The sequence below is a fragment of the Oncorhynchus gorbuscha genome, linkage group LG12 (genome assembly GCF_021184085.1).
Source record: "Oncorhynchus gorbuscha isolate QuinsamMale2020 ecotype Even-year linkage group LG12, OgorEven_v1.0, whole genome shotgun sequence".
NCBI classification, from domain to species: domain Eukaryota; kingdom Metazoa; phylum Chordata; class Actinopteri; order Salmoniformes; family Salmonidae; genus Oncorhynchus; species Oncorhynchus gorbuscha.
The window spans coordinates 4,781,365-4,807,055 of record NC_060184.1 but is presented as its reverse complement, the minus strand read 5'-3'; the positions used below and the strand labels follow the sequence as shown (position 1 = coordinate 4,807,055).

Below are 25,691 nucleotides of genomic sequence, written 5' to 3'. Positions count from 1 at the left end.
GTGTGTGTGTGTGTGTGTGTGTGTGTGTGTGTGTGTGTGTGTGTGTGTGTGTGTGTGTGTGTGTGTGTTGTGTGTGTGTGTTTGTGTGTGTGTGTTTTTGTGTGTGTGTTTGTGTGTGTGTTTGTGTGTGTGTGTTTGTGTGTGTGTGTTTGTGTGTGTGTGTGTCTTTGTGTTTGTGTGTGTGTCTTTGTGTTTGTGTGTGTGTGTCTTTGTGTTTGTGCACTTAGACTCAACTGTGTGTGTGTGTTTGTGCATGCATGTGTGTCCTTTGCTCGATTAACTTGGCCGACTGGCATTGACAGTCGCTCCTCGCCGGTGCAGTTCAGATAATGGCTTGTTCCGCCCAGAGTTCTGTCTTCATCGAGGAGGAGGAAGACGAGGAGGAGGAGGAGGAGAAGGAGAGAAGGAAAGGAGGGATGTGGAGGAGAGAAGGAAAGGAGGGATGAGGAGGAGAAGAAAAGGAGGAGGAGAGAAGGAAAGGAGGAACGAGAGGAGGAGATAAGGAAAGGAGGGATGAGGAGGAGGGGAAGAGGAGATAAGGAAAGGAGGGATGAGGAGGAGGGGAAGAGGAGAGAAGGAAAGGAGGGATGAGGAGGACAAGAGAAGGAAAGGAGGGATGAGGAGGAGAAGAAAAGGAGGAGGAGGAGAGAAGGAAAGGAGGAATGAGGAGGAGAGAAGGAAAGGAGGAATGAGGAGGAGAGAAGGGAAAAGGGATGAGGAGGAGGGGAGGAGGAGAGAAGGAAGGGAGGAATGAGGAGGAGAGAAGGAAGGGAGGAATGAGGAGGAGGAGAGAAGGAAAGGAGGAATGAGGAGGAGGAGAGAAGGAAAGGAGGAATGAGGAGGAGGAGAAGGAAAGGAGGAATGAGGAGAAGGAAAGAAGGAAAAGAGGAATGAGGAGAAGAGAAGGAAAGGAGGAATGAGGAGGAGAGAAGGAAAGGAGGAATGAGGAGGAGGAGAAGGAAAGGAGGAATGAGGAGAAGGAAAGAAGGAAAAGAGGAATGAGGAGAAGAGAAGGAAAGGAGGAATGAGGAGGAGAGAAGGAAAGGAGGAATGAGGAGGAGGAGAAGGAGGAGGGGAAGTTGACTTCTTCACTTTCCCCATCAAACCTCCATGATGTTGATAGATTGTAGCGATGGATGAAACTGCAATAGATAGGAGAGAGAAATAGATACATGTGACTGTTGTTAAGCAGCGCTATCCTGTCCTGTCAGAGGAAGAGGACTGAGACATCACCTGCATCCCAAATAGCACCCTATACCCTATATAGTGCACTACTTTTGTCCAGGGTCCATAGGGTGTACGGTGCCATTTGAGACACCCACTGCAGGAGGAGGTAGAGGGGGTTATTTTATATTTAAAATAACATGCTAATCTAATGTCGTTGCCTCCGTTTACCAATCAGAGCATTTGTTGGGTTTCTCTGTAGGAAAAGAGGAAGGTTCAAAAACGTGAATAACAAAACCACTAACACATTGTCTCTGTCAGTAAGCATACATATTCATCAGTTGTTGCTGTTGTCAGAGCGGTTCCTGCTCTGTCCTTGTCAGTCTCAGCGATCTGTCCAGCCAACGTTGGTCTTTGACAGATAAAACCATCATCACCATTGATCACAATAAGTCATCGGTTTGTGAAGCCAGGCAAGAACACTTAGCGATGTCAGGCTAGATCGTTTAGGTGAGACGAGGAGGAGGGGAATCGATCTCCATAAAAGCCACTTTCCTATCACTCTCGCATATCTACTACCTCTCCTATAGTGTTATCTACTACCTCTCCTATAGTGTTATCTACTACCTCTCCTATAGTGTTATCTACTACCTCTCCTATAGTGTTATCTACTACCTCTCCTATAGTGTTATCTACTACCTCTCCTATAGTGTTATCTACTACCTCTCCTATAGTGTTATCTACTACCTCTCCTATAGTGTTATCTACTACCTCTCCTATAGTGTTATCTACTACCTCTCCTATAGTGGACGAGATCCATTGGCTTTGATTTAATGACCAAATTGCAGATCATTTTTCTCAGCAGTGCTGAGTTTTATTCAGTCACCCCTTTAGATAGAAATAATTAAAATGCCTGAACAACACATTTGTGACAGTAAAATCATCTCGTAACGCTGAAACTAGTAATTCTGGGAAATTGTCGTGACCCTCATCAGAAACCCTTTCTTTCCCCTTCGACCTCCTAATGAGAAGAGGAAAAGGAGAGAGGAACTGTCACGGTTTTCATATGGTGAAGGAGAGTCGGACCAAACTGCAGCGTGTATATTGCGATCCATGTTTAATCACACAACGTAAACACGAATAAACACAACAAAACAATAAACGAAAACCGAAAACAGCCTATACTTGTGTCAACTAACACAGCACAAGGACATCAAGACACTCAGGAAAATCACCCACAACACAACTAAAGAATATGGCTGCCTAAATATGGTTCCCAATCAGAGACAACGATAAACACCTGCCTCTGATTGAGAACCACTTCAGACAGCCATAGACTCTCCTAGAACACCCCACTGAGCTACAATCCCACTAAGCTACACACCACATACAAAAACCCATGTCACACCCTGGCCTGACCAAATACATGAAGAAAAACACAAAATACTTCGACCAGGGTGTGACAGGAACAGAGATTTACCCCTGAGCTTCTTCAAACAGGAGAGAGCTCAGTACCTCACTCAGTTCATTTCTCTCTACCCTGGGGTGGTGTACTATCTGATGCAGATCTACCCTGGGGTGGTGTACTATCTGATACAGATCTACCCTGGGGTGGTGTACTATCTGATACAGATCTACCCTGGGGTGGTGTACTATCTGATACAGATCTACCCTGGGGTGGTGTACTATCTGATACAGATCTACCCTGGGGTGGTGTACTATCTGATGCAGATCTATCTTGAGGTGGTGTACTTTCTGATCCAGATCTATCCTGAGGTGGTGTACTTTCTGATGCAGATGACCCCTCTGATCGATTGGCTGGTGGCTTCAGTACAAAGACTAAGGATGCTCCCCAAAAAGCACCCTATTCCCCACGTAGCCCTATCATAGGCACTGTAGTGCGCAATACAGGGAATGAAAAGTAGTGCACTATGCAGGGAATGAAAAGTCCAGACTATACAGGGAATGGTGTGCACTATACTGAATGCAGATGACCCTCTGAGGAATGGTAGTGGCTATACAAAGGAATGAAAAGCACCCTATTCCCCACTATACAGGGAATGAAAAGTCGGGCACTATACAGGGAATGAAAAGTAGTGCACTATGCAGGGAATGAAAAGTAGTGCACTATACAGGGAATGAAAAGTAGTGCACTATACAGGGAATGAAAAGTCGGTCACTATACAGGGAATGAAAAGTAGTGCACTATGCAGGGAATGAAAAGTAGGTCACTATACAGGGAATGAAAAGTAGGTCACTATACAGGGAATGAAAAGTAGGTCACTATGCAGGGAATGAAAAGTAGGTCACTATGCAGGGAATGAAAAGTAGGTCACTATGCAGGGAATGAAAAGTCGGTCACTATACAGGGAATGAAAAGTCGGTCACTATACAGGGAATGAAAAGTAGTGCAGGGAATGAAAAGTAGTGCACTATACAGGGAATGAAAAGTAGTGCACTATGCAGGGAATGAAAAGTAGTGGTCACTATGCAGGGAATGAAAAGTCTCTCTCTCTCTCTCTCTCTCATATCTATGTACCTTGCTCCGTAGCAGTCCTCCAGAGCAGTGTTCTGGAGTGCTCGCCATCGACGACGGTTTGACCTTGTCTTTACCGGAGCTCGAGTCGTTGTCCTTGATGATGTCATACTGCCGACAGAACAAGGCGATTACAGCTGTGGGGGGTAGACAAGAGAGATGGGGATTAGCATACTGTCATTGTCACTCACAGGCTTGTCATCACTTCCTGCTATTGTAACCTGGGGTTGTTGTAGCGGCATGTTGAAAAGGTAGCTGGCTCATTCCCAGGGAGTGTATGGTGACAGATCTGTACCTTGTCAGCTCTGGGATTTGAACTTGCAACCTTTCTATTACTGGCCCAACGCTCTAACCACTTGTCTACCTGCTCTAACCACTAGGCTACCTGCTCTAACCACTAGGCTACCTGCTCTAACCACTAGGCTACCTGCTCTAACCACTTGTCTACCTGCTCTAACCACTAGGCTACCTGCTCTAACCACTAGGCTACCTGCTCTAACCACTAGGCTACCTGCTCTAACCACTAGGCTACCTGCTCTAACCACTAGGCTACCTGCTCTAACCACTAGACTACCTGCTCTAACCACTAACCACTAGGCTACCTGCTCTAACCACTAGGCTACCTGCTCTAACCACTAGGCTACCTGTTCTAACCACTAGGCTACCTGCTCTAACCACTAGGCTACCTGCTCTAACCACTAGGCTACCTGCTCTAACCACTAGGCTTCCTGCTCTAACCACTTGTCTACCTGCTCTAACCACTAGACTACCTGCTCTAACCACTAACCACTAGGCTACCTGCTCTAACCACTAGGCTACCTGCTCTAACCACTAGGCTACCTGCTCTAACCACTAGGCTACCTGCTCTAACCACTAACCACTAGGCTACCTGTCTCTAACCACTAGGCTACCTGCTCTAACCACTAGGCTACCTGCTCTAACCACTAGGCTACCTGCTCTAACCACTAACCACTAGGCTACCTGGCTCTAACCACTAGGCTACCTGTTCTAACCACTAGGCTACCTGCCTCTAACCACTAGGCTACCTGCTCTAACCACTAACCACTAGGCTACCTGCCTCTAACCACTAGGCTATCTGCTCTAACCACTAGGCTACCTGCTCTAACCACTAGGCTACCTGCCTCTAACCACTAGGCTACCTGCTCTAACCACTAGGCTACCTGCTCTAACCACTAGGCTACCTGTTCTAACCACTAGGCTACCTGCTCTAACCACTAGGTTACCTGCTCTAACCACTAGGTTACCCTTTCACCCCACTGCAGGGAAAATTAGTATATTGTAAAACTGTGTAATCAAATCTGGGATCTCTTCTAAATCAAATCAAATTGTATTTCTCACATGTTTCGTAAAACGGAGTAGACTAACAGTGAAATGCTTAAATTACGGGCCAATACCAACAATGAAACATTTTTGAAAAACAATAACACAAGGAATAAATACACAATGAGTAACGATAACTAGACTATGTACACATGGTACCAGTACTGAGGTAATAACTAGGCTATATACACATGGTACCAGTACTGAGGTAATAACTAGGCTATATACACATGGTACCAGTACTGAGGTAATAACTAGGCTATATACACATGGTACCAGTACTGAGGTAATAACTAGGCTATATACACATGGTACCAGTACTGAGGTAATAACTAGGCTATATACACATGGTACCAGTACTGAGGTAATAACTAGACTATGTACACATGGTACCAGTACTGAGGTAATAACTAGGCTATGTTCACATGGTACCAGTACTGAGGTAATAACTAGGCTATATACACATGGTACCAGTACTGAGGTAATAACTAGGCTATGTACACATGGTACCAGTACTGAGGTAATAACTAGACTATGTACACATGGTACCAGTACTGAGGTAATAACTAGACTATGTACACATGGTACCAGTACTGAGGTAATAACTAGGCTATGTACACATGGTACCAGTACTGAGGTAATAACTAGGCTATGTACACATGGTACCAGTACTGAGTTAATAACTAGGCTATGTACACATGGTACCAGTACTGAGGTAATAACTAGGCTATGTACACATGGTACCAGTACTGAGGTAATAACTAGGCTATGTACACATGGTACCAGTACTGAGGTAATAACTAGGCTATGTACACATGGTACCAGTACTGAGGTAATAACTAGGCTATGTACACATGGTACCAGTACTGAGGTAATAACTAGGCTATGTACACATGGTACCAGTACTGAGGTAATAACTAGGCTATATACACATGGTACCAGTACTGAGGTAATAACTAGGCTATGTACACATGGTACCAGTACTGAGGTAATAACTAGGCTATATACACATGGTACCAGTACTGAGGTAATAACTAGGCTATATACACATGGTACCAGTACTGAGGTAATAACTAGGCTATGTACACATGGTACCAGTACTGAGGTAATAACTAGGTAATAACATGGTACCAGGAGGTAATAACTAGGCTATGTACACATGGTACCAGTACTGAGGTAATAACTAGGTAATAACTAGGCTATATACACATGGTACCAGTACTGAGGTAATAACTAGGCTATGTACACATGGTACCAGTACTGAGGTAATAACTAGGTAATAACTAGGCTATATACATGGTACCAGTACTGAGGTAATAACAAGGCTATGTACACATGGTACCAGTACTGAGGTAATAACTAGGCTATGTACACATGGTACCAGTACTGAGGTAATAACTAGGCTATGTACACATGGTACCAGTACTGAGGTAATAACTAGGTAATAACTAGGCTATGTACACATGGTACCAGTACTGAGGTAATAACTAGGCTATGTACACATGGTACCAATACTGAGGTAATAACTAGGCTATGTACACATGGTACCAGTACTGAGGTAATAACTAGGTAATAACTAGGCTATGTACACATGGTACCAGTACTGAGGTAATAACTAGGTAATAACTAGGCTATATACACATGGTACCAGTACTGAGGTAATAACTAGGTAATAACTAGGCTATGTACACATGGTACCAGTACTGAGGTAATAACTAGGCTATGTAATCACTTGATGTGATTGGCCTGACTGAAACATGACTTAAGCCTGATGAATTTACTGTGTTAAATGAGTCCTCTCCTCCTGGTTACACTAGTGACCATATCCCCCGCCATCCCGCAAAGGCAGAGGTGTTGCTAACATTTACGATAGCAGGCCGGCTAATAGTAGTGTATATATAATAGGGTATGTTATAGTGTACATATAATAGTATATATAATATGTTAATATATAATAGTTTATGTAATAATGTCTATATAATAGTGTTTATAATAGGTTTTATAATGCTGTGTATGTTAGGGTATATAGCGTAGCCTAGTGGTTAGAGTGTTGGACTAGTAACCGGAAGGTTGCGAGTTCAAACCCCCGAGCTGACAAGGTACAAATCTGTCGTTCTGCACCTGAACAGGCAGTTAACCCACTATTCCCAGGCCGTCGTTGAAAATAAGAATGTGTTCTTAACTGACTTGCCTGGTTAAATAAAGGTAAAAAATAAAAAATAAAATTGAAGGGACACAGAGATCTCACGGCCAAGACCATCAGTAGCACTGAGTAGCATCTACCTTCCTATACAGTGGTTACTATAGTAACACTGTTGGAAGCCAGCATGGAAAGGCGAGGCGACGTTGTCATTCAGACACACAACAATGTTTTCTTCTTTAATTCACAGCCTCCTAGGACCCCCTCCCGGTGGTTTGTATTCGGGAGTCAAATCTGAGGTGCCTTTATATCTAGGAAGCAGACGATCCTGAGATGGACGTGAAGTCAGCAAACCCTTTATCAGGAGAAACTGGCAATTCAATCTTCTGTGTGTTGAATTCTTTATGAGGGTAAAGCGTAGCTGTTCATTTCATACGCCAGAGAAAAGCCAATGGCGATCATATTGCTTGTTTATAAAGCACTCATAACACATTCATAAGCTATTTAATAAGACTGTATATGGCCTTTGTCCCATTACCCCATACACTAAGAGGTGTAGAGATGGTGATGGAACTGACAGTTACTGCCTCCCAAATAGCACCCTATTCCCTTCAAATAGTACCCTATTCCCTTCAAATAGCACACTACTCCCTTCAAATAGCACCCTATCACCCTATTCTCTTCAAATAGCACCCTATTCCCTTCAAATAGCACACTACTCCCTTGAAATAGCACACTACTCCCTTGAAATAGCACACTACTCCCTTGAAATAGCACCCTATTCCCTTCAAATAGCACCCTATCACCCTATTCTCTTCAAATAGCACCCTATTCCCTTCAAATAGCACACTACTCCCTTGAAATAGCACACTACTCCCTTGAAATAGCACCCTATTCCCTTCAAATAGCACCCTATCACCCTATTCTCTTCAAATAGCACCCTATTCCCTTCAAATAGCACACTACTCCCTTCAAATAGCACCCTATTCCCTTCAAATAGCACCCTATCACCCTATTCCCTTCAAATAGCACCCTATTCCCTTCAAATAGCACCCTATTCCCTTCAAATAGCACCCTATTCCCTTCAAATAGCACCCTATTCCCTTCAAATAGCACCCTATTCCCTTCAAATAGCACCCTATTCCCTTCAAATAGCACCCTATTCCCTTCAAATAGCACCCTATTCCCTTCAAATAGTACTACTCCCTTCAAATAGCACCCTATTCCCTTCAAATAGTACCCTATTCCCTTCAAATAGTACTACTCCCTTCAAATAGCACCCTACTCCCTTCAAATAGCAGCCTATCACCCTATTCCCTTCAAATAGCACCCTATTCCCTTCAAATAGCACCCTATTCCCTTCAAATAGCACCCTATTCCCTTCAAACAGCACCCTATTCCCTTCAAATAGCACCCGATTCCCTTCAAATAGCACCCTATTCCCTTCAAATAGCACCCTATTCCCTTCAAATAGCACCCTATTCCCTTCAAATAGCACCCTATTCCCTTCAAATAGCACCCTATTCCCTTCAAATAGCACCTTCAGAGGCTCCTGTCTTCAGAGGCTCCGGTCTTCTCTCCTGTCTTCAGAGGCTCCTGTCTTCAGAGGCTCCTGTCTTCAGAGGCTCCTGTCTTCAGAGGCTCCTGTCTTCAGAGGCTCCTGTCTTCAAAGGCTCCTGTCTTCAAAGGCTCCTGTCTTCAAAGGCTCCTGTCATGTCTCCTGTCTTCAGAGGCTCCTGTCTTCAGAGGCTCTTGTCTTCAGAGGCTCCTGTCTTCAGAGGCTCCGGTCTTCTCTCCTGTCTTCAGAGGCTCCTGTCTTCAGAGGCTCCTGTCTTCAGAGGCTCCTGTCATGTCTCCTGTCTTCAAAGGCTCCTGTCATGTCTCCTGTTTTCAGAGGCTCCTGTCTTCAGAGGCTCTTGTCTTCTCTCCTGTCTTCAGAGGCTCCTGTCTTCAGAGGCTCTTATCTTCTCTCCTGTCTTCAGAGGCTCCTGTCTTCAGAGGCTCCTGTCTTCAGAGGCTTCTGTCTTCCGAGGCTCCTGTCTGCTCTCCTGTCTTCTCTCCTGTCTTCAGAGGCTCCTCTCTTCTCTCCTGTCTTCAGAGGCTCTTGTCTTCAGAGGCTCCTGTCTTCAGAGGCTCCTGTCTTCTGATGCTCCTGTCTTCTGAGGCTCCTGTCTTCTGAGGCTCCTGTCTTCTGAGGCTCCTGTCTTCTCTCCTCTCTTCTCTCCTGTCTTCAGAGGCTCTTGTCTTCTCTCCTGTCTTCAGAGGCTCCTGTCTTCAGAGGCTCCTGTCTTCTCTCCTGTCTTCTGAGGCTCCTGTCTTCAGAGGCTCCTGTCTTCAGAAGCTCCTGTCGTCTCTCCTCTCTTCAGAGGCTCTTGTCTTCTCTCCTGTCTTCAGAGGCTCCTGTCTTCAGAGGCTCCTGTCTTCAGAGGCTTCTGTCTTCCGAGGCTCCTGTCTGCTCTCCTGTCTTCTCTCCTGTCTTCAGAGGCTCCTCTCTTGTCTCAGAGGCTCCTGTCTTCAGAGGCTTCTGTCTTCCGAGGCTCCTGTCTGCTGTCTTCAGAGGCTCCTGTCTTCAGAGGCTCTTGTCTTCAGAGGCTCCTGTCTTCAGAGGCTCCTGTCTTCAGAGGCTCCTGTCTTCAGAGGCTCCTGTCTTCTGAGGCTCCTGTCTTCTGAGGCTCCTGTCTTCTCTCCTCTCTTCTCTCCTGTCTTCAGAGGCTCTTGTCTTCTCTCCTGTCTTCAGAGGCTCCTGTCTTCTCTCCTGTCTTCTGAGGCTCCTGTCTTCAGAGGCTCCTGTCTTCAGAGGCTCCTGTCGTCTCTCCTCTCTTCAGAGGCTCTTGTCTTCTCTCCTGTCTTCAGAGGCTCCTGTCTTCAGAGGCTCCTGTCTTCAGAGGCTCCTGTCTTCAGAGGCTCTTATCTTCTCTCCTGTCTTCAGAGGCTCCTGTCTTCAGAGGCTCCTGTCTTCCGAGGCTCCTGTCTTCCGAGGCTCCTGTCTTCTCCTGTCTTCTCTCCTGTCTTCAGAGGCTCCTCTCTTCTCTCGTGTCTTCAGAGGCTCTTGTCTTCTCTCCTGTCTTCAGAGGCTCCTGTCTTCAGAGGCTCCTGTCTTCTGAGGCTCCTGTCTTCTGAGGCTCCTGTCTTCAGAGGCTCCTGTCTTCAGAGGCTCCTGTCTTCAGAGGCTCCTGTCTTCAGAGGCTCCTGTCTTCAGAGGCTCCTGTCTTCTCTCCTCTCTTCTCTCCTGTCTTCAGAGGCTCTTGTCTTCTCTCCTGTCTTCAGAGGCTCCTGTCTTCAGAGGCTCCTGTCTTCAGAGGCTCCTGTCTTCTATCCTGTCTTCAGAGGCTCCTGTCTTCTCTCCTGTCTTCAGAGGCTCCTGTCTTCAGAGGCTCCTGTCTTCTCTCCTGTCTTCTGAGGCTCCTGTCTTCAGAGGCTCCTGTCTTCAGAGGCTCCTGTCGTCTCTCCTCTCTTCAGAGGCTCTTGTCTTCTCTCCTGTCTTCAGAGGCTCCTGTCTTCAGAGGCTCCTGTCTTCAGAGGCTCCTGTCTTCAGAGGCTCTTATCTTCTCTCCTGTCTTCAGAGGCTCCTGTCTTCAGAGGCTCCTGTCTTCCGAGGCTCCTGTCTTCCGAGGCTCCTGTCTGCTCTCCTGTCTTCTCTCCTGTCTTCAGAGGCTCCTCTCTTCTCTCGTGTCTTCAGAGGCTCTTGTCTTCTCTCCTGTCTTCAGAGGCTCCTGTCTTCAGAGGCTCCTGTCTTCTGAGGCTCCTGTCTTCTGAGGCTCCTGTCTTCAGAGGCTCCTGTCTTCAGAGGCTCCTGTCTTCTCTCCTCTCTTCTCTCCTGTCTTCAGAGGCTCTTGTCTTCTCTCCTGTCTTCAGAGGCTCCTGTCTTCAGAGGCTCCTGTCTTCAGAGGCTCCTGTCTTCTATCCTGTCTTCAGAGGCTCCTGTCTTCAGAGGCTCCTGTCTTCTCTCCTCTCTTCTCTCCTCTCTTCAGAGGCTCTTGTCTTCTCTCCTGTCTTCAGAGGCTCCTGTCTTCAGAGGCTCCTGTCTTCAGAGGCTCCTGTCTTCAGAGGCTCCTGTCTTCAGAGGCTTCTGTCTTCCGAGGCTCCTGTCTGCTCTCCTGTCTTCTCTCCTGTCTTCAGAGGCTCCTCTCTTCTCTCCTGTCTTCAGAGGCTCCTGTCTTCAGAGGCTCCTGTCTTCAGAGGCTCCTGTCTTCTCTCCTCTCTTCAGAGGCTCTTGTCTTCTCTCCTGTCTTCAGAGGCTCCTGTCTTCAGAGGCTCCTGTCTTCAGAGGCTCCTGTCTTCAGAGGCTCCTGTCTTCAGAGGCTCCTGTCTTCTCTCCTCTCTTCTCTCCTGTCTTCAGAGGCTCTTGTCTTCTCTCCTGTCTTCAGAGGCTCCTGTCTTCAGAGGCTCCTGTCTTCAGAGGCTCCTGTCTTCTCTCCTGTCTTCAGAGGCTCCTGTCTTCTCTCCTCTCTTCAGAGGCTCTTGTCTTCTCTCCTGTCTTCAGAGGCTCCTGTCTTCAGAGGCTCCTGTCTTCAGAGGCTCCTGTCTTCAGAGGCTTCTGTCTTCCGAGGCTCCTGTCTGCTCTCCTGTCTTCTCTCCTGTCTTCAGAGGCTCCTCTCTTCTCTCCTGTCTTCAGAGGCTCCTGTCTTCAGAGGCTCCTGTCTTCTCTCCTCTCTTCTCTCCTCTCTTCAGAGGCTCTTGTCTTCTCTCCTGTCTTCAGAGGCTCCTGTCTTCAGAGGCTCCTGTCTTCAGAGGCTCCTGTCTTCAGAGGCTTCTGTCTTCCGAGGCTCCTGTCTGCTCTCCTGTCTTCTCTCCTGTCTTCAGAGGCTCCTCTCTTCTCTCCTGTCTTCAGAGGCTCGTCTTCTCTCCTGTCTTCAGAGGCTCCTGTCTTCAGAGGCTCCTGTCTTCTGAGGCTCCTGTCTTCAGAGGCTCCTGTCTTCAGAGGCTCCTGTCTTCTCTCCTCTCTTCTCTCCTGTCTTCAGAGGCTATTGTCTTCTCTCCTGTCTTCAGAGGCTCCTGTCTTCAGAGGCTCCTGTCTTCTGAGGCTCCTGTCTTCTGAGGCTCCTGTCTTCAGAGGCTCCTGTCTTCAGAGGCTCCTGTCTTCAGAGGCTCCTGTCTTCTCTCCTGTCTTCAGAGGCTATTGTCTTCTCTCCTGTCTTCAGAGGCTCCTGTCTTCAGAGGCTCCTGTCTTCAGAGGCTCCTGTCTTCAGAGGCTCCTGTCTTCAGAGGCTCCTGTCTTCTCTCCTCTCTTCTCTCCTGTCTTCAGAGGCTCTTGTCTTCTCTCCTGTCTTCAGAGGCTCCTGTCTTCAGAGGCTCCTGTCTTTAGAGGCTCCTGTCGTCTCTCCTCTCTTCAGAGGCTCTTGTCTTCTCTCCTGTCTTCAGAGGCTCCTGTCTTCAGAGGCTCCTGTCTTCAGAGGCTCCTGTCTTCAGAGGCTTCTGTCTTCCGAGGCTCCTGTCTTCTCTCCTGTCTTCAGAGGCTCCTCTCTTCTCTCCTGTCTTCAGAGGCTCTTGTCTTCTCTCCTGTCTTCAGAGGCTCCTGTCTTCAGAGGCTCCTGTCTTCAGAGGCTCCTGTCTTCAGAGGCTCCTGTCTTCAGAGGCTCCTGTCTTCAGAGGCTCCTGTCTTCAGAGGCTCTTATCTTCTCTCCTGTCTTCAGAGGCTCCTGTCTTCAGAGGCTCCTGTCTTCAGAGGCTCCTGTCTTCCGAGGCTCCTGTCTGCTCTCCTGTCTTCTCTCCTGTCTTCAGAGGCTCCTCTCTTCTCTCCTGTCTTCAGAGGCTCTTGTCTTCTCTCCTGTCTTCAGAGGCTCCTGTCTTCAGAGGCTCCTGTCTTCAGAGGCTCCTGTCTTCAGAGGCTCCTGTCTTCAGAGGCTCCTGTCTTCAGAGGCTCCTGTCTTCAGAGGCTCCTGTCTTCAGAGGCTCTTGTCTTCTCTCTTCTCTCCTCTTCAGAGGCTCTTGTCTTCTCTCCTGTCTTCAGAGGCTCCTGTCTTCAGAGGCTCCTGTCTTCTCTCCTGTCTTCAGAGGCTCCTGTCTTCAGAGGCTCCTGTCTTCAGAGGCTCCTGTCTTCTCTCCTCTCTTCTCTCCTCTCTTCAGAGGCTCTTGTCTTCTCTCCTCTCTTCAGAGGCTCTTGTCTTCTCTCCTGTCTTCAGAGGCTCCTGTCTTCAGAGGCTCCTGTCTTCAGAGGCTCCTGTCTTCAGAGGCTTCTGTCTTCCGAGGCTCCTGTCTGCTCTCCTGTCTTCTCTCCTGTCTTCAGAGGCTCCTCTCTTCTCTCCTGTCTTCAGAGGCTCGTCTTCTCTCCTGTCTTCAGAGGCTCCTGTCTTCAGAGGCTCCTGTCTTCAGAGGCTCCTGTCTTCAGAGGCTCCTGTCTTCAGAGGCTCCTGTCTTCTCTCCTCTCTTCTCTCCTGTCTTCAGAGGCTATTGTCTTCTCTCCTGTCTTCAGAGGCTCCTGTCTTCAGAGGCTCCTGTCTTCAGAGGCTCCTGTCTTCTCTCCTCTCTTCTCTCCTGTCTTCAGAGGCTCTTGTCTTCTCTCCTCTCTTCTCTCCTGTCTTCAGAGGCTCCTGTCTTCTGAGGCTCCTGTCTTCTGAGGCTCCTGTCTTCTCTCCTCTCTTCTCTCCTGTCTTCAGAGGCTCTTGTCTTCTCTCCTGTCTTCAGAGGCTCCTGTCTTCAGAGGCTCCTGTCTTTAGAGGCTCCTGTCGTCTCTCCTCTCTTCAGAGGCTCTTGTCTTCTCTCCTGTCTTCAGAGGCTCCTGTCTTCAGAGGCTCCTGTCTTCAGAGGCTCCTGTCTTCAGAGGCTTCTGTCTTCCGAGGCTCCTGTCTTCTCTCCTGTCTTCAGAGGCTCCTCTCTTCTCTCCTGTCTTCAGAGGCTCTTGTCTTCTCTCCTGTCTTCAGAGGCTCCTGTCTTCAGAGGCTCCTGTCTTCAGAGGCTCCTGTCTTCAGAGGCTCCTGTCTTCAGAGGCTCCTGTCTTCAGAGGCTCTTATCTTCTCTCCTGTCTTCAGAGGCTCCTGTCTTCAGAGGCTCCTGTCTTCAGAGGCTCCTGTCTTCCGAGGCTCCTGTCTGCTCTCCTGTCTTCTCTCCTGTCTTCAGAGGCTCCTCTCTTCTCTCCTGTCTTCAGAGGCTCTTGTCTTCTCTCCTGTCTTCAGAGGCTCCTGTCTTCAGAGGCTCCTGTCTTCAGAGGCTCCTGTCTTCAGAGGCTCCTGTCTTCAGAGGCTCCTGTCTTCAGAGGCTCCTGTCTTCAGAGGCTCCTGTCTTCAGAGGCTCCTGTCTTCTCTCCTCTCTTCTCTCCTCTCTTCAGAGGCTCTTGTCTTCTCTCCTGTCTTCAGAGGCTCCTGTCTTCAGAGGCTCCTGTCTTCAGAGGCTCCTGTCTTCTCTCCTGTCTTCAGAGGCTCCTGTCTTCAGAGGCTCCTGTCTTCTCTCCTCTCTTCTCTCCTCTCTTCAGAGGCTCTTGTCTTCTCTCCTGTCTTCAGAGGCTCCTGTCTTCAGAGGCTCCTGTCTTCAGAGGCTCCTGTCTTCAGAGGCTCCTGTCTTCAGAGGCTCCTGTTTTCAGTCTTCTCTCCTGTCTTCAGAGGCTCCTGTCTTCAGAGGCTCCTGTCTTCAGAGGCTCCTGTCTTCTCTCCTGTCTTCAGAGGCTCCTGTCTTCTCTCCTGTCTTCAGAGGCTCCTGTCTTCAGAGGCTCCTGTCTTCAGAGGCTCCTGTTTTCAGAGGCTCCTGTTTTCAGAGGCTCCTGTCTTCAGAGGCTCCTGTCTTCAGAGGCTCCTGTCTTCTCTCCTGTCTTCAGAGGCTATTGTCTTCTCTCCTGTCTTCAGAGGCTCCTGTCTTCAGAGGCTCCTGTCTTCAGAGGCTCCTGTCTTCTCTCCTCTCTTCTCTCCTGTCTTCAGAGGCTCTTGTCTTCTCTCCTCTCTTCTCTCCTGTCTTCAGAGGCTCATGTCTTCTCTCCTGTCTTCAGAGGCTCCTGTCTTCAGAGGCTCTTGTCTTCTCTCCTCTCTTCTCTCCTGTCTTCAGAGGCTCATGTCTTCTCTCCTTTCTTCAGAGGCTCCTGTCTTCTCTCCTCTCTTCTCTCCTGTCTTCAGAGGCTCCTGTCTTCTCTCCTTTCTTCAGAGGCTCCTGTCTTCAGAGGCTCTTTCTTCTTCAGTCTTCTCCCTGTCTTCAGAGGCTCCTGTCTTCAGAGGCTCCTGTCTTCTGAGGCTCCTGTCTTCAGAGGCTCCTGTCTTCAGAGGCTCCTGTCTTCAGAGGCTCCTGTCTTCAGAGGCTCCTGTCTTCTCTCCTCTCTTCTCTCCTGTCTTCAGAGGCTCATGTCTTCTCTCCTGTCTTCAGAGGCTCCTGTCTTCAGAGGCTCCTGTCTTATCTCCTGTCTTCAGAGGAGATCTCTTGATCTTCAGAGGCTCCTGTCTTCTCTCCTGTCTTCTCTCCTGTCTTCAGAGACTCCTGTCTTCTCTCCTGTCTTCAGAGGAGATCTCTTGTCTTCAGAGACTCCTGTCTTCTCTCCTGTCTTCTCTCCTGTCTTCAGAGACTCCTATCTTCTTTCCTGTCTTCAGAGGCTCCTGTCTTCACAGGCTCCTGTCTTCGCTCCTGTCTTCCTTCATGCAGTTTGTATTAACCCTCTCCACAGCCAGGTCCCTGGGGTACAAAACCCTGTGTGCATCCAAATCATCCCACTGTACACTCCTTTCACTGCTTCCCACAAAAGACAAAGCATTTGATTGGTGCAGACATGGGCTAGTGGGAGTTACCACCATGTTGTTTTAAAAACGTTCTAATCAGTGAAGAGAAGTAAAGGAGTGTATACTTCAGGAAGGAGGAGCTAATTGTGAAATAGCCCCAGTTGGTGCAGGTCCATGAGGTATCCCAGCATGCCACGTCTTATTGGATCACACTGCTCATCAATGAGAATAGATGCACGAGGCATCGCTAATCAATTACTGTAATGGCTTTCTTCCGTTGAAGGAGAGTCGGACCAAAATGCAGCGTGATGATGATTCATGATATTTTTTAATGAAGGAAAAACTATACAAGCAGAAACTACAAAAATAAATTAAATGAAATAATGAAAACCGAAACAGCCCCATCTGGTGCAAACACAAAGACAGGAACAATCACCCACCAAACAGCCCCATCTGGTGCAAACACAAAGACAGGAACAATCACCCACCAAACAGCCCCATCTGGTGCAAACACAAAGACAGGAACAATCACCCACCAAACAGCCCTATCTGGTATCACCCACCAAACAACCCTATCTGGTGCAAACACAAAGACAGGAACAATCACCCACCAAACAGCCCTATCTGGTGCAAACACAAAGACAGGAACTATGACCCACCAAACAGCCCTATCTGGTACAAACACAAAGACAGGAACAATCACCCACCAAACAGCCCTATCTGGTACAAACACAAAGACAGGAACTATGACCCACCAAACAGCCCTATCTGGTACAAACACAAAGACAGGAACAATCACCCACCAAACAGCCCCATCTGGTACAAACACAAAGACAGGAACAATCACCCACCAAACAGCCCTATCTGGTGCAAACACAAAGACAGGAACAATCACCCACCAAACACTGAAAGAATATGGCTGCCTAAATATGGTTCCCAATCAGAGACAACGAAAATCACCTGACTCTGATTGAGAACCGCCTCAGGCAGCCATAGACTATGCTAGACACCCCACAAAAACCCCATGACAAAAACGCACCACAATAACCCATGTCACCCCCTGGCCTGACCAAATAAATGAAGAAAAACATACATACTTTGACCAGGGCGTGACAATTACTGGGCTGGAGGGTTTAATACCTGGGACGAGTGGGAGAACTGTGATGTGTTCATAGAGGGGAAGATATGTAGAAATACTGAGCCTCTCTGTTAATGTGATCTTACTTCAATTACAACAAACCCCGATTTGGACGATTTGGCCCGTTTAGTTATTTTTGTCAAAAGATGACCTTGAAGTGCTTTGATTTATTCATTGATTGGTTGATTGATTAAATAATTGATTGATTGATTGATTGACAGAGAAACCAGGACCCTGAAGCACTATCTGAACTTGTACTCCCGAGCTCATCATTAATGATCCTGTAAATAATGTAAAGCATATACAGTTTATAAATGATTAAGATCCCAACTGTACCTGTAATGATCAATACTGTACCTGTAATGATCAATACTGTACCTGTAATGATCAATACTGTACCTGTAATGATCAATACTGTACCTGTAATGATCACTACTGTACCTGTAATGATCAGTGCTGTACCTGTAATGATCACTGCTGTACCTGTAAAGCCAGTCTGTACCTGTAAAGCGAATCTGTACCTGTAAAGCCAATCTGTACCTATATAAAGCCAATCTGTACCTGTAAAACCAGTCGGTACCTGTAAAGCCAGTCGGTACCTGTAAATCCAGACCGTACCTGTAAAACCAGTCGGTACCTGTAAAGCTAGACCGTACCTGTAAAACCAGTCGGTACCTGTAAAGCTAGACCGTACCTGTAAAAGCCAGTCGGTACCTGTAAAGCCAGTCGGTACCTGTAAAGCCAATCTGTACCTGTAAAGCCAGACCGTACCTGTAAAGCCAGTCGGTACCTGTAAAGCCAGTCCGTACCTGTAAAGCCAGGCCGTACCTGTAAAGCCAGTCGGTACCTGTAAAGCAAATCTGTACCTGTAAAGCCAGACTGTACCTGTAAAGCCAGTCGGTACCTGTAAAGCCAACCTGTACCTGTAAAGCCATCCCATACCTGTAAAGCCAGGCCGTACCTGTAAAGCCAATCTGTACCTGTAAAGCCAATCTGTACCTGTAAAGCCAGGCCATACCTGTAAAGCCAATCTGTACCTGTAAAGCCAATCTGTACCTGTAAAGCCAATCTGTACCTGTAAAGCCAGACCGTACCTGTGAAGCCAGTATGTACCTGTAAAGCTAGTATGTACCTGTGAAGTCAGTATGTACCTGTAAAGCTAGTATGTACCTGTAAAGCCAGACCGTACCTGTGAAGCCAGTATGTACCTGTAAAGCTAGTATGTACCTGTGAAGCCAGTATGTACCTGTAAAGCTAGTATGTACCTGTAAAGCCAGACCGTACCTGTGAAGCCAATCTGTACCTGTAAAGCCAGTCCGTACCTGTGAAGCCAGTATGTACCTTTAAAGCCAGACCATACCTGTGACGCCATTATGTACCTGTGAAGCCAGTATGTAACTGTGAAGCCAGTATGTAACTGTGAAGCCAGTATGTACCTGTAAAGCCAGTCTGTACCTGTAAAGCTAGTATGTACCTGTGAAGCCAGTATGTACCTGTAAAGCTAGTATGTACCTGTAAAGCTAGTATGTACCTGTAAAGCCAGTATGTACATGTAAAGCTAGTATGTACCTGTAAAGCCAGACCGTACCTGTGAAGCCAGTATGTACCTGTGAAGCCAGTATGTACCTTTAAAGCCAGACCGTACCTGTAACGCCAGTATGCACCTGTGAAGCCAGTATGTACCTGTAAAGTCAGTCCGTACCTGTAAAGCCAGTCCATACCTGTGAATCCAGTATGTACCTGTATAGCCAGTCCATACCTGTGAAGCCATTATGTACCTGTAAAGCCAGTATGTACCTGTAAAGCCAGTATGTACCTGTAAAGCCAGTACTTACCTGCCCACATGAGAAGCACTACCACGATGATGATCATCTCCCCAGTCTGGAGCTGTCGGGACTTGTCCACTCCCTCCACAGCAGGGTCATCTGTGGGAAAGAGACAACAGATCTGGTTAGTATCAGTCGGTACCAAGACTATAATACACAAGAGAGCAAACTGACAACAGTCAGTACCAGTCAGTACCAACACAGACTGGCTCTTTCTTCTTTCATCCGTTAACCTGTAACATGCTTTGTTCTCACCACCACCCAGGACATTTGATCTGATTCCAGAGGCTGACCCAAAACATCGTCGTGGCAGAAATGGTAGATGGCCTCCTGGTCAGACTTCGGAGGCATGCACACTTCCCACCGCTTTCGAGTATACTACTCGCCAATGCCCAGTCTCTTGACAACAAGGTAGACTAAATTATAGCAAGGGTTGCCTTCCAGAGAGACATCAGAGATTGTAACAGTCTGTTTCACAGAAACATGGCTCTCTCGGGATTTGTTGTCGGAGTCGGTACAGCCACTGGGATTCTTTATGCGTCGTGCCGACATAAACATCTCTCCGGGAAGAAGAAGGGTGGGGGGTGTATGTTTCATGATTAATGACTCATTGTGTACTCGTAACAACATACAGGAACTGAAGTCCTTTTGTTCACCTAAACATAGAATTCCTTACAATCAAATGCCGACCATATTATCTCCCAAGAGAATTCTCGTCAGTTATTGTCACAGCCGTGTCTATGCCCCCTCAAGCCGATATCACGATGGACCTGAAGGAACTTCACTGGACTCTATGCAAACTGGAAACCACATATCCTCAGCCTGCATTTATTGTAGCTGGGGATTTTTAACAAAGCACATTTGAGAACAAGGCAACCTAAATTATGTCAGCATATTGATTGTGGTCCTCATGCTGGCAATACACTGGATCACTGCTAATCTAACTTCCGCGATGAATACAAGGCCCTCCTCCGCACTCCCTTTGGCAAATCTGACCACAACTCTATTTTACTCCTCCCGTCCTATAGGCAGAAACTCAAACAGGATGTACCGTGACAAGAACTATTCAACGCTGGTCTGACCAATCGGAATCCACGCTTCAAGATTGTTTTGATAACATGGACTTGGAAATGTTCCGGGCAGCCTCAGAGAATAATATTGAATGATACGCTGATTCGGTGAGTGAGTTTATAAGAAGTGCATTGGAGATGTTGTACACACGGACTATTAAAACCCGAACCAGAGACCGTGGGTAGATGGCGGCATTCGTGCAAAACTGAAAGTGCAAACCACCGCATGAAAAGACGACTGAGAGTATGGCCCAATACAAACAGTGTAGTTATTGCAAGGCAATCAAACAAGAGAAATGTCAGTATAGGGACAAAGCAGAGTCGCAATTCAACGGCTCAGATACGAGACGTTTGTGGCAGGGTCTACAGGGTCTACGGACTACAAAAAGAAAACCAGCCATGTCACGGACACTGACGTCTTGCTTCCAGACAAACTAAACACCTTCTTTACTCGCTTTGAGGATAATATAGTGCCACCGACGCGGCCCGCTACCAAACATTGCTGGCCCTCCCTCTCCTTCTCCGTGGCCGACATGAATAAGACATTTAAACGTGTTAACCCTCGCAAGCCTGCTGTTGGCCTTCCACACTGTTGACCATACCCTGCTGTTGGACTTCCACACTGTCGACCATGCCCTGCTATTGTCCTTCAACACTGTTGACCATACCCTGCTGTTGGACTTCCACACTGTTGACCATGCCCTGTTGTTGGCCTTCCACACTGTTGACCATGCCCTGCTGTTGGCCTTCAACACTGTTGACCATGCCCTGCTGTTGGCCTTCAACACTGTCGACCATGCCCTGCTGTTGGCCTTGGATGCTGTTGACCATGCCCTGCTGTTGGCCTTCAACACTGTTGACCATGCCCTGCTGTTGGCCTTGGATGCTGTTGACCATACCTTGCTGTTGGCCTTCGACACTGTTGACCACGTCCTGCTGTTGGCCTTCGACACTGTTGACCATACCCTGCTGTTGGCCTTCAACACTGTTGACCATGCCCTGCTGTTGGCCTTCAACACTGTCGACCATGCCCTGCTGTTGGCCTTGGATGCTGTTGACCATGCCCTGCTGTTGGCCTTCAACACTGTTGACCATGCCCTGCTGTTGGCCTTGGATGCTGTTGACCATACCTTGCTGTTGGCCTTCGACACTGTTGACCACGTCCTGCTGTTGGCCTTCGACACTGTTGACCATACCCTGCTGTTGGCCTTCAACACTGTTGACCATGCCCTGCTATTGTCCTTCAACACTGTTGACCATACCCTGCTGTTGGACTTCCACACTGTTGACCACACCCTGCTGTTGGCCTTCAACACTGTTGACCATACCCTGCTGTTGGTCTTCAACACTGTTGACCACGCCCTGCTGTAGGCCTTCAACACTGTTGACCACGCCCTGCTGTTGGTCTTCAACACTGTTGACCCCGCCCTGCTGTTGGTCTTCAACACTGTTGACCCCGCCCTGCTGTTGGCCTTCAACACTGTTGACCATGCTCTGTTGTTGGCCTTCAACACTGTTGACCATGCCCTGCTGTTGGCCTTCAATCCTGTTGACCATGCCCTGCTGTTGGCCTTCCACACTGTTGACCACGTCCTGCTGTTGGCCTTCCACACTGTTGACCATGCTCTGCTCTTGGCCTTCAACACTGTTGACCATGCCCTGTTGTTGGCCTTCAACACTGTTGACCATGCCCTGCTGTTGGCCTTCAACACTGTTGACCATGCCCTGCTGTTGGCCTTCCACACTGTTGACCATGCCCTGCTGTTGGCCTTCAACACTGTTGACCATGCCCTGCTGTTGGCCTTGGACGCTGTTGACCATGCCCTGTTGTTGGCCTTCAACACTGTTGACCACGCCCTGCTGTTGGCCTTCAACACTGTTGACCACGCCCTGCTGTTGGCCTTCAACACTGTTGACCACGCCCTGCTGTTGAATAGACAAAAAAAGGTGTAAGTGTTGATGCATTGATTTGGTTGCAGAACTACCTTTCTGACAGAACGCAGTGTGTAGCTCAGGAGGGTATGAAATCTGAGTTTCGAAGGCTTACAAAAGGAGTTCCCCAGGGCTCAATCTTAGGTCTGATCCTTTTTTACACTGTATATAAATGATATAGGGAAGACTGTTGACTCTGCAAATCTCCATCTGTATGCTGATGACCCAATTATTTATTCCAGCGCATTTAATATTGAGAAGGCTTTTCAGGACTTACAGTTGGCCTTTGATGTTTTTTCAAAGGCAGCTTTTCCAAATTAAACTCGTGCTTAATGAAAGGAAAACAAAGTTGATGGTTTTCTCTTCCCTGAAAGTTAACAGATGGAGTCACTTAAAGATTTTAACTATAAAAGGCCAGAAAATTGATAGGATTACCTCCTATAAGTATCTTGGGATTTGGTTAGATGAAAAAGTTGAATTTTAAACAGCACATTGATAACTTGACCAAGAAAACTGAAGTTGAAACTGGGTTTCTATTTCAGGAACATATCTTGCTTTTCAATGTTTGTCAGAAAATATCTTGTTCAAACACTTCTTTTTAATCAGTGCTGTATTATGGTGACATTGTCTAGATGCCTCAGCAAGGACCTTAAACTCTGAACACAGTGTGTCACGGTGCTTTAAGATCTATTACCAACGCTCGATCACTGACCCATCACTGTGATCTGTAAACTGTGGTGTAATGGACCTTTCTCTCCACCAGGAGGCTAAAGCACTGGAACACTTTTGTGTACAAAACATTGAAGGGACAACTCCTTTTGTATCTCTGTTCCTTACTGACCAGATCAGTTACTCAATACAGTCTTGGTTCACAGTCGCTGCTGTCCTTGTCTGTTCCTGAGGGTAGAACTGAGATGGGGACAATATTTTTCCCATAATGTCCCTTCATCTTGGAAGATGCTTCAGAAGATTGTAAAGTTAGGGGAGTTGGTGTCCTTGTCTGTTCCTGAGGGTAGAACTGAGATGGGGACAATATTTTTCCCATAATGTCCCTTCATCTTGGAAGATGCTTCAGAAGATTGTAAAGTTAGGGGAGTTGGTGTCCTTGTCTGTTCCTGAGGGTAGAACTGAGATGGGGACAATATTTTTTCCCATAATGTCCTTTCATCTTAGAACATACTTCAGAAGATTGTACAGTTAGGGGAGTTGGTGTCCTTGTCTGTTTTTAATACTCTGATTGACAACAGTGTTTGTTATAACTGCAGTTGTTTCTGATCTTCAATTGTGTCTTTAACTCGTGACACTTTGTCCTTTGTGTGTATTCTGTATTTTTTTGTAATGTTTTATGGACACGTTGCTATTTCCCTGTTTTGCCTTCTTGCCAGGTCGCCCTTGCAAAAGAGGTTTTTATCCTCAATGGGTTTTACCTGGTTAAATAAAGGTTCAAAAAAATTATGCTCTTGGGGCTGAATGGAAGCAGAAGTCCCTGCAGCAATGTTCCAACATCTAGTGGAAAGCCTTCCCAGAAGAGTGGAGGCTGTTATAGCAGCAATGTTCCAACATCTAGTGGAAAGCCTTCCCAGAAGAGTGGAGGCTGTTATAGCAGCAATGTTCCTACATCTAGTGGAAAGCCTTCCCAGAAGAGTGGAGGCTGTTATAGCAGCAATGTTCCAACATCTAGTGGAAAGCCTTCCCAGAAGTGTGTAGGCTGTTATCGCAGCAATGTTCCTACATCTAGTGGAAAGCCTTCCCAGAAGAGTGGAGGCTGTTATAGCAGCAATGTTCCAACATCTAGTGGAAAGCCTTCCCAGAAGAGTGGAGGCTGTTATAGCAGCAATGTTCCAACATCTAGTAGAAAGCCTTCCCAGAAGAGTGGAGGCTGTTATAGCAGCAATGTTCCAACATCTAGTAGAAAGCCTTCCCAGAAGAGTGGAGGCTGTTATAGCAGCAATGTTCCTACATCTAGTGGAAAGCCTTCCCAGAAGAGTGGAGGCTGTTATAGCAGCAATATTCCAACATCTAGTGGAAAGCCTTCCCAGAAGAGTGGAGGCTGTTATAGCAGAAAAGCGGGGACCAACTCCATACTAATGCCCATGATTTTCGAATTAGATGTTTGATGAGCAGGTGTCCACATACTTTTGGTCAGGTTGTGTACACATACAGTACCAGTCACAAGTGTGGATATACCTACTCATTCAAGGGTTTTTCTTATTTTTTTTTACTATTTTCTACATTGGAGAATAACAGTGAAGACATAAACAACTATGAAATAACACATATGGAATCATGTAGTAACCAAAAAAGTGTAAAACAAATCAAAATATATTTTATTCTTCAAAGTAGCCAGCCTTTGACTTGATGACATCTTTGCACACTCTTGGCATTATCTCAACCAGCTTCATGATCCGTACTGTATATATATAATGGTGTGTATGGACAGTATATGAATATAAAAGGTAAAGTTGATGATAGTGATGCAAAATGCAAAAATAGAGCAAATCAGAAAATGGGCTTTTTCACGGCCGCTGTATACACTTTCATCAGTTCGTCAGTGCCGTTGATTATGAGGGAGGACAATTTTAGGTATGTTTATCCCCGTTTGCTTCCGTTTAAGAAACATTTTTCAACGGAATCGGCGGAATGAATACACCCATGATCACGTATTAACAAAGGTCACTTTCATAGCAGCCATGTTGAATTCATTCTAACCTCTATGCACTCTCCTCCTCTCAGATTTCATAGCAGCCATGTTGAATTCATTCTAACCTCTATGCACTCTCCTCCTCTCATCTTTCATAGCAGCCATGTTGAATTCATTCTAACCTCTATGCACTCTCCTCCTCTCAGCTTTCATAGCAGCCATGTTGAATTCATTCTAACCTCTATGCACTCTCCTCCTCTCATCTTTCATAGCAGCCATGTTGAATTCATTCTAACCTCTATGCACTCTCCTCCTCTCATCTTTCATAGCAGCCATGTTGAATTCATTCTATCCTCTATGCACTCTCCTCCTCTCATCTTTCATAGCAGCCATGTTGAATTCGTTCTAACCTCTATGCACTCTCCTCCTCTCATCTTTCATAGCAGCCATGGTGAATTCATTCTATCCTCTATGCACTCTCCTCCTCTCAGCTTTCATAGCAGCCATGTTGAATTCGTTCTATCCTCTATGCACTCTCCTCCTCTCAACGGTTCCTTTCGTTTGTGCACAACACATCAGCTGTATGTTACCAGGTGAAAAAACCTTTCCAAGCCAAACCATGTCATAATTGCTCCACACATCCTACATCGTTGTCCCCATATTAGCTAACGTAACGTTAAATCACAGTTAAATCATCGTTAAGGCTGCAATCCCGTTAACGGGATCGATATGACAACAGCCAGTGAAAGTGCAGAGCTCCAAATTCAAACAACAGAAATCTCATAATTAAAATTCCTCAAACATACATGTATCTTATACCATTTTAAAGCTAATCTTGTTGTTAATCCCACCAAAGTGTCCGATTTCAAATAGGATTTACAGCGAAAGCGAAAGGTCACCGCCAAGTCACAGAAAAAATCAGCCATTTTCCCAGCCAAAGAGAGGAGTCACAAAAAGCACAAATAGAGATAAAATGAATCACTAACCTTTGATGATCTTCATCAGATGACCCTCATAGGACTTCATGTTACACAATACATATATGTTTTGTTTGATAAAGTGCATATTTATATTTTAAAAATCTCAGTATACATTGGCGCGTTATGTTCACTAGTTCCAAAAACATCCGGTGATACTGCAGAGCCACATAATTTTACAGAAATAATCATTATAAATGTCGATGAAAATACAATGGTTAGACATGGTTAGACATGGAAATATAGATACACTTCTCCTTAATGCTGTGTCAGATTTCAAAAACACTTTACGGAAA

At 46.7% G+C, this 25,691-nt stretch overlaps 1 protein-coding gene across 1 annotated transcript in view; it reads right to left on the bottom strand.

Moving 5' to 3' along the window:
* Nucleotides 1-966: 966 nt before the first annotated feature.
* The window catches only part of LOC123990465 (fibronectin type III domain-containing protein 4-like), a 284,753-nt gene continuing 260,028 nt past the window's right edge, over nucleotides 967-25,691 (bottom strand). The window contains exons 4-6 of the mRNA XM_046291014.1: nucleotides 18,785-18,874; nucleotides 3,704-3,837; nucleotides 967-1,142 (exon numbers count right to left, since the gene is read on the bottom strand). Of these exons, the coding sequence (XP_046146970.1) occupies nucleotides 1,101-1,142; nucleotides 3,704-3,837; nucleotides 18,785-18,874 (266 nt within the window). The 3' untranslated portion in view covers nucleotides 967-1,100. The remainder of the gene's footprint in view (nucleotides 1,143-3,703; nucleotides 3,838-18,784; nucleotides 18,875-25,691) is intronic.